General features: G+C 39.6%; 1 protein-coding gene across 1 annotated transcript in view; it reads left to right on the top strand.

Moving 5' to 3' along the window:
- Positions 1-12,500, top strand: part of LOC122808673 (CD209 antigen-like protein E) — a 1,434,655-nt gene that overhangs the window by 337,196 nt on the left and 1,084,959 nt on the right. The window contains exon 5 of the mRNA XM_044079651.1: positions 289-413. Within this exon, the coding sequence (XP_043935586.1) occupies positions 289-413 (125 nt within the window). The remainder of the gene's footprint in view (positions 1-288; positions 414-12,500) is intronic.

Below are 12,500 nucleotides of genomic sequence, written 5' to 3' on the forward strand. Positions count from 1 at the left end.
CACACACACAAACACATACACAAAATAGTATAATATACCTCAGTAGGTGGTTTTGGTCACTGACCTGTATATCATTCCCATCAAGATGGAAAAATGAACATTATACTGGGAAAGTGGGGGAATCCCATAGGCTAATGTGATTGGCAGACCACACACATGTACATACAAATGAAATAGATAACCATAATAAGGAACAAAAGAGAGAAGTATAAATAGTAATTATAAAATGTGGTTCAGTTATAGTGAATGTGTACAAAATTGTTTGTTATAACATGTTCATTATTTCAGGAATTCATAAATAAAAGAAAAATACATGACCAGCTTTATTGGATTGGACTAACAGACAATGAAGTGGAAAGTACATGGAAGTGGGTAGACGGGTCTCTTTGTAGTTCCTCCAGTGACGGAACAGTGTAAGTCATGCCTACTGATACAGATTTTTATTCCTCATTTTTTATACATTTCATATCCTAATACAATGCAGTACTTTCTAACCAATTACATGCTTAGTAGATGTTACCTATGATAGGGTATTATAAAAGCATTTTACCCAAACCTAAAAGCAAACCATCTGACTATTTCCTGGTAAAAAAAAATTCTGATTTTAAAAAGAATTTCTGTGAGAAAAAATAACAACTACTTTTTAGAAAATAACTTTTACTGATTGGTGAATGAATTTGATAAAGGGTTGTTATTAAACACAATTATGTTTAATTAATGTTGGGTAATATACTGCACCTTTATAATGCTAAATGATTTTTTCCTAGTGTAGCAAAAAAAATTAATGTAAGAAAATGGGTGTATCCACTAAGGTAAATGCAAGAGAGAGAGAGATGGCTTTCCAACCATTATTATTCTATGCCCATTTAACAGTTCTGACTATATTTTAAATAGTGTTCTGAGTCAGACATTGATTGGTGCAACAATAGTTGAAAATTAATTTAGATTTAACTAAATTATAGTGACAGTGTTAATCAAGCCAATATTGCAACATGTGTGACTGCCTCATCCCATTTCCACAGAATAGAGTGTGAAATGGAGATCTCATGCAAAGCTTTTGTTCTACTATAATTTTGTCATGAAACTAAATTTCTGGTGTTCATTTCCACAATCAAGCTTATTAAACTTGAGAAAATTCAGTCTTGTTAACTGAAGTTACAAAAATGGATATGGGCATTTACTGGTGATAAATAGATTGATGACCCAGCCTATTCCAACTTAGTCCATGGACCAATGCTCCTGGTGGAAATGGTTAAAAGTGCTTATATTTGGCAGCACCTGCCCACCATAAAGTCCAGTAGCATTAGATAAATAAGTTACTTGCTGACAGGTGTCCAGTTTCCCAGCATTGGTTACCTGAGATAGCTGTGTTGAGCAAAGGCTGGACGTAAGGCCAGTCAGCCTGCCAAAAATGAACTAGGGATTGCTACACTCCATATAACTTTAATGACAGGATGCAGCTTGGAAGTGGATGTCACATTGGTAAAGAGGAAGGTGGGCATCCTATGTATCTGAGAGACAAGATGGAGGGAAATGCAGCAAAGCCATTGGGCTTGGAAACCAGACCATACTGCTCAGAGGATCAAGAGACTAGAAATGGTTTGAGAATTGTGATAAGGAAGAATTTTCACAAAAAAACTGAAGGATACCATCAAAATTAGTTTAAGGCTCATGGAAATCACTTTTCAGTGTAAAAATAGGGCAAGGTTTATTATGTATATTTATAACCCATGAAAGGGTTAGGATAGTGAGGAAAAGAATGCATTCAGACAACAATTGCAGAACCTACTAGATAAAGCAGGACAAATTAACTTGCTTTGATAATGGGGGACTTGAATGCTAATATTGGTACTGACAGAAAAAGATATGAGAACTGCCTGGATCTACATGAGTTGGGTAGCAGGAATAAAGAAGGAGAAGCACTTCTTGATTTCTCTCTGTCAAAAGGCTTGATAGTGGCCAACCGATGGTTCATCAATAGAGACAGTTACAAGATCACATAAAAGAGTAGATAACATGCAACTCAAGTAGACTTCCTCCCAGTAAGGAAAGGGCATTGGGGTAGAGGTAGAGATTGCAAATCATCCCAAGTGAAGCAGCTGGCCCACAGCATAAACTAATGGTTGCCACAATCAGCTGCAAACAGTCATCAGAGAAGACTCGAAGATCAGCAGAGTCTAGGCTGAATACCTGGAAATGAACTGGAATGAAAGTACAAGAGTTCAAGGAAATACTCAGGGATCTAACACTTCAGGAAGAGGAGGAAAATGGTGGGATTAAAGAAGAATGTCGGCATCTCCAAACAGCGTGTGTGAGGACTACAGGATCATAGGTTCATAGGTAGGTACTAGGCTATTGGTGCTTGGGCTTATATAAGCCTAGCCAAAAAAGTACCCTGGCTTTTGCCACCCAAGAAAATTATTTTCCTGTGCCCCTGTCGAGCAGAGCCACAGAAGTGAACCCCAGCAAAAATTTCCTATTTCCCATCCAGTTCTTGAAGAGTGCTAATGAAGAGCTTTGCTTGATATATATAGGTAGTTTGTTCCAGAGTATGGGAAGTCTCTGGGGCAGGAATCTATCCCTTCAGCATGTTCTGTTTATTGTGGTTTGACACCAGGCATCTGTCTCAGTGAGGCCCTTTTGTAGGATGTCCACATCATTAGGAGTTTCGATTATAATTCCTAGTTTGCAGTCATCTATGAACATCATTAGCCAAAGACCTCCTGTGTTAGCCTGTACTTCAGAGAAGTAGATACCAAACAGGAGAGGACCCAGGACTGAACCCTGTGGTACTCCACTTGTCACTGATCTGAAGTCAGATTTGGAGTCTGCTATTTTCACAGTGTAGGTTCTGTCAGTGAACCAGTTGGCAACCCATCTTGTGACATAAGGATTTATACCTAGTTTAGTGACTTTATCTATAATTCCAGAGTGGGGGATGGTGTTGAAAGCCTTGGCGAGATCTAGATAGGCTGTGTGAACCACCTTACCCTCGTCTATGGCTTTGGTGACTGCTTCAACAAAGTCTATCAGGTTTAGGAGACATGATCTGCCCTTTACAAACACAAACTGGGTGGGGTCTAGAGTTTGGAGGTTAACAATGTTGTTGCTTATAAGTTCCATGATGATACATTCCATGGCCTTGCAGACCAGGCTTGTCAAGCTGATGGGGAGGTAGTTCCCAGGGTCCATGGTGGCTCCCCCTTTGTGGAGGTGGTTAATCGTCACTGTGCACCATTCAGTAGGCACAACACATGAGGTGAGGCTATGACTGAACATGGTACTTAGGTGGGGTGCCAGTTCGTTCTGTAGTTCATTTAGAATGCAGCCTGGGATGTTGTCAGGTCCCAAGGATGTTGTGTTCTTGGCTTTGGAGAGTGTGTTTTTTACCTGTGCAGCCATGATTTCAGGAACTTTGCATTCTTCTGGTTTAGATATGGGCCCTTTAGGGGATGAGAGAGGGGTAAAGTTAGTACTGAACTTATCTGCCAATATGTTGGCAATATCTGTTGGTTCTGTATATTTAGTGCCATTGTACTGCAACTCAGAGCAGATCTGAGTGTTGCCATTGAGATTCTTGACATAGCTATAGAATGCTTTGTGGTTGTCTTTAGAATCAGTGGTGATTTTCTTTTCGCAACTAGCTTTGGAGGATTTTAGGAGGGATCTCAGCTTCTTACACAGGCTTACCAGGGTGTTCTTCCAATCATGGGATTTTACTCTTTTTTGCAACACTTTCCTTCTTCTGTTGTAGAGTTTGTTTATGGCAGAGGACCATCAGATTGGCTTCCTTATTTTGGAAGATAGCATCTTGGTTCTGTTAGGGATAGAATGATCCATGCACTCGTGTAAGTGCTCAAAAAGTGCATTTGTGTAGGATTCAACAGTCGTACCTCTATTGTCCATCTGCAGGAGTGTCGTGAAGTTTGCAACTTCTGTCTTAAGAAGCATGAAGTTGGCTTTGGAGAATTTTTTTACAGTGGTTTCCCTAATGGGGGTGGGATGTGGATGTCTAGGGTGATTAGCTTGTGGTCGGATCTGCCCAATGAGGAGCTGACCTCTGGTATGGAACACCGGTCGCCCATGTTAGTAATTACCAGGTCTAGGATATTGCTGCCCCTGGTGGGGGTGTGTATAAGTAAATCCAAGGCAGTGGAATTTCAGAAAACATTGAGCAAGAGTTGGTACATATGTAGTTTTTCCAGTTAATGGTGGGGTAGTTGAAATCACCCATTATTAGGGTGTTGGGTTGTACCCTAATATATTCCAGTGTATCAAGAAATGAGGAGTGAGAATCCTGGGTCATGGTGGGAGATCTGTAGCATGCTACAATTTAGATTGTGGTCTTCCCAGAGTTTGTTGCACTTGGATAATCATAGATGCATTATGCTGAGCAACTAGCCTGGAGGTGTGGAATATGGATAATTTGGTCCAGGTTAGGTGGCCAAAAGGTGTGATATGAATTATAGCTTGGTAATGCAGGGCTGCTGTCAGGAGCCTGGAACCAGGTCTCTGTCACTGCACAGATGTCGATGTTCTCAATTTTAAAGAGTGCCTCGAGTGAGTGCATTTTGAGGTTTAGACTTCTAGCACTGAGTAGCATTACCCTCAGATTTTGCTTGTTTGTACCTGTTACAGTGGTGAATTTGTCATTTGAACCTTACCTAAAAAGGGCACTATAGGAGTGGCAAGAGCCTTAGCCAGTATCCGGAATCCCAAGGATGACAGGTGCAGGCCATCTCTGGAAAAGCATCGTTGTCTGTTGATCATGTCATCCCAGGCAGACAGATACTGGATCCCCTTAGAATGACACTAGAAGCTTAGCCAGTTGTTGAGGTCAATCATTTTGTCCCTGTACTGTGGTATCATTCTGGGTGATGGCAAGATGCTACTCAGGGCTAGGGTTATACCTCCCTGGGCTACATGATTGGAGACCTCCTCCATGTCTCTTTTCATGTAGTCCAGGGAGGTACATCTCAGGTCATTCACACCAACATGGACAATGACAGAGTCATATTTGTACTTGTTGTGGAGTAACCTGAGTGAGTGTGTTATGTGGTGGATCCTGGCACCTGACAGGCAGCTGACATTAACTTTCTCCTTGTTTAGCCCGGTGAGTGAAACATCAGTGTCCCTGACTACAGAGTCACCTATGATTAGAGTGTTGGGTATGTTGTTATGCCTTATGGGCTGTGGTCAAGTGGCACACTGAGTTTGTGGGTTATGTGTTATTTGGGTTGTGTTGGGGGTGGAGGTTGCTTGCGTTTCTGCTTTGGAGGTCTATATTGCTTGGGCAGATTTTTATTGAAATCCAATGTGAATGTAGGTGTATGTTTTGTGTTTCTATGTGTGTGTGTGTTTTGAGGGACTATGTGATGAGTGTGTTGTGTGTTTAACTTCTTCTCTTGGCTGTCTAGTCTAGTCTTGGGTGAAGAGAGCTTTGCTTCCAGTTTGGCTATATAAGTGCATCTCTCACAGGTTGTAGTGTTGGGTGGTAGGAGGAGAGGGTTGCCTGTGTACATGAGGTAATTGCTGCATTTCCCCAAGATGCCCAGATTCATCAGGTAAACAAGAGAAAACACTGTGAGCTGACAGTTAGACATGCCTGGATAGGTGCTTATTTATTAAGTACTAAAAACTTTTTTCCTCTAGACAAGTGAGGAAAGTTGATTGCTGTAGTAATTTGTAGCTTATTTACTGCTTACAATGAGTTCTGAACAAATGCTGAGCTCAAAGAAACAGATTTGAGTGCTAAAACCATAAAACTGGCTAGTTCTATGGGAAATTTGAAGAGCAGACTTTATGGCACCAGGAATAGTTTAACCCTAGCTAAGCAGCGATGCATAAAATTTTTTTAATATAGCAGTAACAAATGAGCAAACTGATTTAAACAAATTAACCAATTAACCAAAAAAAAGCTAAAACCTGAGCCCCATTCCAGCAGTCTTTGATCAGACAAATTCTAACCGGACACTCCTGCCACTGAGGTGCAGGAGAACCTTCTCCAAAAAAAGATGGCCTGGATTAATGCCCAAGTTATACAAACAAAGCTAGATTCAGCAGGCCTGTATCTAGTCTATGCTACAGCAAACAAGGCGACCAATTTCAGAAAGAAACAGTTCAAATAAGCAGGCACAATAAGCCTTTAACCAGAAACTCCCATCTCAGAAGGGCAGAATCTACCCTCTTCTCCCACAAGAGTGCAGACCACACCTTCTTAATGTAAAATGACTGCCCCAAAGCCAAATGATTAAACCAGAACTAATACAGTTTTAGAATAAATGACACTAAGCCTTCATTCAGCAACTCCCAACTTGGAAGGATGTAAGCTACCTGTCCTGCCACAACAGAGCAGACCACAAACCTTCTTAATATAAAACATCTGGTCTGAAGCCCAATTGCTTAGACCAAAGGCTTAGAATAGCAGTTACAATTTAATCAGGCTACTAACAAGCAGTAATAAATGCAGCAGAATAAATGCAATTAACTACTTTTAAGAACAGGCAGCAAAAGCAAAATAAAGTAATAAAGTAGGAAGAAACACAAATACAGTAAAAGCAGATGAATAAAGTGCAATTTTTATATAGCAATAGAAAACGAGCAAACTGATTTAAATAAACTACCCAATTAACTAGTAAAAAAGCTCAAAACTGAGCCCTGTTCCAGCAGTCTCCAATCAGACAAGTTCTAACTGCACACTCCTACCACTATGGTGCCAGGGAACCTTTTCCAAATAAAAAAAAAAAGATGGCCTGGATTACAGCTCAAGTTATACAAACAAAGCTAGATTCAGCAGGCCAGAATCTAGTCTGTGCTACAGCAAACAAGGTGTACCATTTTCAGAAAGAAACAGTTCAAACAAGCAGGCACAATAAGCCTTTAACTAGAAATTCCCAGCTCAGAAGGGAGGAATCTAGCCTCTCCTCCCACAAGAGTGCAGATCACAAACCTTCTTAATGTAAAATAACTGGCCTGAAGCCCAAGTGCTTAAACCAGAACTAATACAATTTTAGAATAACAGACACTGAACCTTCAATCAGCAATTCTAAACTTAGAAAGATGTAAGCTACCTGTCCTGCCACACCAGTGCAGACCACAAAGCTTCTTAATGTAAAATAACTGGTCTGAAGCCCAAGTGCTTAAAACAAAAAAACTTAGAATAATAGTTACAATTTAATCAGGCTACTGCCAAGCAGTAATAAATGCAGCAGAATAAATACAATTGAGTACTTTTAAGAAGACGCAAAAGCAAAATAAAGTAATAAAGTAGGAAGAAACAAAATACAGTAAAACAAATGAATAAAGTGCAATTTTTTTTTGTTAGTAAAGTGCATGGAGAGAGAAAGGAGGAGCAGAAGATATTTCAAGGTTAAGAACCTAAGTGGGTTGGCCTTCTCAAATGTTGTCTTTGTATTAAGTAGAGTGAAAACTAGACTGGGAGGGGTGTCCAAGATCAAATTTATAGTAAGAGCCATCAACTGTAACATCACCACAAGAATAGGCTGGGAGGGAGGGAAAAAACAGTTTCAGGACAGATGAGAAACAGCAAACATATGGCAGAAAATAAAAAAAAAATTCAGTCAGGCAAAAAATAATGCAGTCAAGAAAATTAAGACAATGCAGAACTCTGAAAGGTTAAAATGCCAAGAAATATACCTATCAATCAGCAATATATTTCCAGATTATTTGGGAATCACACTTCAGCCAGAACACCAGGAGATTTTAACAGTGTATGCAAGAATTTACAAACAGAAACTATTTTCAAATCAGCAAGCCTTGAAGCAACCAGATAACAAAAAAGCTGTTAGACCAGTTTTATAAACTCCACCACATAAATAGGGGGACCAGTATCGGGACAGATGAGAAACAACAAAGAATGCAAGAAAAAATATAAAATAATTCAGTCAGGGAAAAAAATTATTCAGTCAGGCAAAATTAAGACAATGCAGAACTTTGTAAGGTTAAAATGCCAAAAAATATACTTATAAATCAGCAATATATTTCCAGATTGTTTGAGAATCACACTTCAGCCAGAACACAAGGAGTTTTCAACAGTGTATGCAAGAATTTACAAAGAGAAGCTACTTTTAAATCAGCAAAACCTGAAGTGCTCAGATAAAATAAAAGCTGTTAGACCAGTTGTATAAACTGAACCACAGAAATAGGTGGATCCAGTTTCGGGACAGATGAGAAGCAGCAATCAATGCCAGAAAATGTATAAAATAATTCAGTCAGACAAAAAAAATAATTCAGTCAGAGAAAATTAAGACAATGCAGAACTCTGAATGGTTAAAATGCCAACAAATATAGTTAACAATCAGTGATATATTTCCAGAGTGTTAGAGAATCACACTTCAGCCAGAACATTAGGAGTTTCCAACAGCATATGCAAGACATTACAAACAGAAACTATTTTTAAATCAGCAAGCCTTGAAGCAATCAGATAACACAAAAACAGTTAGACCACTTTTATAAACTTCACTACAGCAGTAGGGTGAACTAGTATCAGGACAGATGAAAAACAGTAAACAATGCCAGAAAATATATAAAATAATACAGCCAGGCAAAAAAAAATTCTGTCAGGCAAAATTAAGACAAAGTTGAACTCTGAAAGTTTAAAATGCCAAGAAATATACTTATCACTCAGCGATATATTTCCATATTGTTTGAGAATCACACTTCAGCCAGAACACCAGGAGTTTCCAACAGTGCATGCATGAATTTACAAACAGAAATTATTTGAAATAAGCAAGCCTTGAAGCAATCAGGTAACACAACTACCGTTAGACCACTTTTATAAACTTCACTACAGGAACAGGGTGAACAAGTTTCAGGACATGAAAAACAGTAAACAATGCCAGAAAATATATAAAATAATTCAGTCATGAAAAAAAAATAATTCAGTCAGACAAAATTAAGACAATGCAGAACTCTGAAAGGATAAAATGTCAAGAAATATACTTATCAGTCAGGGATACATTTCCTGATTGTTTGAGAATTACACTTCAGCCAGAACATAAGGTGTTTCCAACAGTGTATGCAAGAATTTACCAACAGAAACTATTTTTAATCAGCAAGCCTTGAAGCAATCAGATAGCACAAAAGCTGTTAGACCAGTTTTATAAACTCCACCAAAGAATAGGGGATAACCAGTTTCAGCAAAGATGAGAAAAAAAACAATACAGAAAATATATAAAATAATTCAGTCAAGCAAAAGATAATTCAATCAGGCAAAATTAAGACAATACAGAACTCTGAAAGTTTAAAATGCAAGAAATGTACCCATTAATCAGCGATCTATTTCCAGATTGTTTGAGAATCACACTTCAGTCAGAACACCAGGAGTTTCCAACAGTGTATGCAAGAGTTAACAAACAGAAACTATCCCTGGGATTCATGAAGCTCGGCGCAAGGCTGGCGTTAGGCTTGCGCCAACCGTGCGGTGTGCAGATGGTGCAGTAGCACCATATGCATATTAATGAAGGCGCGCTGCCGCCACATCTATGTGCATAGGAAATGAACGCGAGTGCATGGGGCATGTCGAAGTGCCGCACAGAGACGTGGAAATGGCTGTTGACATGCAACCTAAAATGCTAAATGTTACAGTCTGCCTGCAATAGTAATCACACCTGTCAGTGTCCATGGATACTGAAATGTATGCAAAGCATGCAAGACAGTTCTTGCGAACACAAAATTAAGAAGCAAACACAAATGCACGTTAGCAAATATCGAGTCTCCATCCCTCAAACAAATGACATTTAAAACTGTGTGCCCGTATTCTAATGCAGTGTTGATAGTTATACCAAGTGGAAGTGAAACTCATCATGTTAGTGCACCACCAATAGCTAAGTCTAGCCCAATGGTCAGGGTTACCACCTGTCCCACATTGTGAGGGATAGTACACAGCTGGGCAGTTGTGTCCATACCAAAACCATTATAAATGTAAAATATCCTGCAACCGTATGACATAATTATGTCCCACATCGCATGTAATAGTCACATACAATAGTTATTTCTGTATGTAACATACCACATGTTACAAGAAATAGAATAAGCAAGTAAACGAAACAGAAGGAGCATATAAACTGCTACAACAATAAGCTAACATGTAGGCATAAAACAAAAGTATTATCCGTTGTACTGACCGTGGGTATGTGTTGTCCTGTAGAATCTGATTTGTGTCTGGAATATATCCCATCCTGGCCATATGAAAAGGTGGCAACCCTACCAATGGTCAGAGCATTCGGCCAAAATCCGCCCATCTGCGGTCCAAGCTGTTCTTGTCAGGATGTGTCAAAGTTGAACGGGTATTACCCTGGTGTACCTACCATGTCATGAAAGATAAGTATTTGCGTGTACCTATGTGCATGATGTACAGCATGTGGAAGGTGAAAAATGCTAGGGTAGTCCTCACAACCATACAGGTACCTGAGATATGTAGTGTATGCAATGTGTTCCCTTGACCGTGCCATGGGCCATCAACCAAAGAAGGGATGGATGGAGTGTGTGGAATATGTGTGTGTGTGGGGGTGGGTAATGTTATAATCCACAAAGGCGAGACTGTGTTGGATGCACAATAGGTGAACTGGAGGTGTATGAGGGAGCAGTGGGTGAATCAGAAAGAAACACAAAGAACAAACATACACATCTGCAATACAACCTGACAGGCCATACTGTAGAACACAATCACACAAACATATGAATATTAAAATGTGCAATACACAAGTACAGAAATGTCACCAGCACATACCCACAGAATGGTCTGGATAGAACTGAGCCATCCAACTGCAACACACCTGGATGCATAATTGAATACCCATCATCCCCTCTACAGCACACAACCCACCCCCATTCCTGAATGTCCATCAAATCCAGCCAAACTCAGGCTACTAGCTTGGCGCAGTCATATCTACACATAGTGACCACTACTGATATGTAGTAGGCAGTGTCACACTAGGCAGTGTCAGGATTGCAAACTATGTATCCCTTGCATGTAAAACCCTATCATATTTTCGTACGTCCAAAAAAATTGAATGTTGTTTGCTTATTCAGTTTTTGGATATCCCTCATGGGATAAGTATCCTGTGTGAAGATCAGACTTGGTATCACGACACGATGTCCAGTGCTGTAGACATCTGGACACAAGTTGTATGTGCAGTAGTGGTTCAGGAGACTGCTCAGCCTCTTGCCAGTCATGCAGAACCTACTACCCGGGATCAAACACCTGCCCATTATGCACGTCTCCCCACATGAATTATCGAGAAAATATACTGTACACAGTCACATAGTGGCACTTGGAAATAGGGTGATTAAGGTGCTGACATAAGCAGGGTACCTCCTGTCCCACTTTGTGAGGGACAGTCCCTGTTTGGGTAGGTGTGTCCTGACCAAGAATGATACAATGGCAAATGTCCTGTGATTGTAGGAAATAACTATGTACCATATTTCATGTAACAGTTGCGTAAAACAGTTATCTCTGGATGTAAAATACGTAAATCATACAAGAAACAGAATAAGCAACTAAAGTGCTACAGGAATAGGCTCTCATCTAGGAAAATAATTAATGTTCTAAACCCTGTACTGACCATGGGTATGTGTTGGCCTAAACAATCTGGTGTGTCCAATATATATCCCATCCTGGACATATGAAAATGTGGAGACTCTACCAATGGTCAGAGCGTTCGCACAATAACTGGCCAGCCTCTTAATCACTCATAAAACCAGTGACTTTTGGAGGAAAGGTGTTGAATGACACTTGAATGAATAATGACAATAATTAAGAGTAACAGACACTTTTAACTTCAGAAAATAAGTATTAATACATATGCTCTGAATTTGTCAACGTGTTTCAAGTTAATAGTACTAATATTGTAGAAGTGTCCGTGATTGTCCCTGATTTGTCATTGCCTTGTCCCTGTCACTGTTGAAATTACTCCCTGAGTGTTTGAGAGGTCCATACACATATGTACAACAACCAGCTGTCACATTTGTTTACAGTACTATTGAATACCTGTAGTGAAGTCATAAGTGATGGCCAGAATAATATCCTTCAGATATAGGGAGGTAAAGGCAGCGGGAATGCGCGGTGTACATTCAACTGTATGGGAAATGTAAATAGGTATGTAGGTGTATGTACAGACAGATATATATATATATATATATATATATATATATATATATATATATATATATATATATATGAATGAATGAATGAATAAACATGGTCACAATAAAACATTTGTAATGAATGTGAAGTAAAACACCAGTGGAAACACCCCCCACCCTGTATTATGTAGGGGAACCACCCCCAACCCTATATTATGTAGTGCCAACATAATAATCTGGTCAGAGGTGCCCAAACTCCTGCGTCTGTAAACACAGGTAGAATGTTAAAATTTTGACCAGCTCTGTCCATATGCTACATCTGACATTTGAACAGGTTCAGGGCAGTTCCGGTCACCAGTCGGACAAGCCTAAACCCAGATCACCACATGAACACC

This window comes from Protopterus annectens, chromosome 8.part0, assembly GCF_019279795.1.
Source record: "Protopterus annectens isolate FY-2018-M chromosome 8.part0, PAN1.0, whole genome shotgun sequence".
NCBI classification, from domain to species: Eukaryota; Metazoa; Chordata; order Ceratodontiformes; family Protopteridae; genus Protopterus; species Protopterus annectens.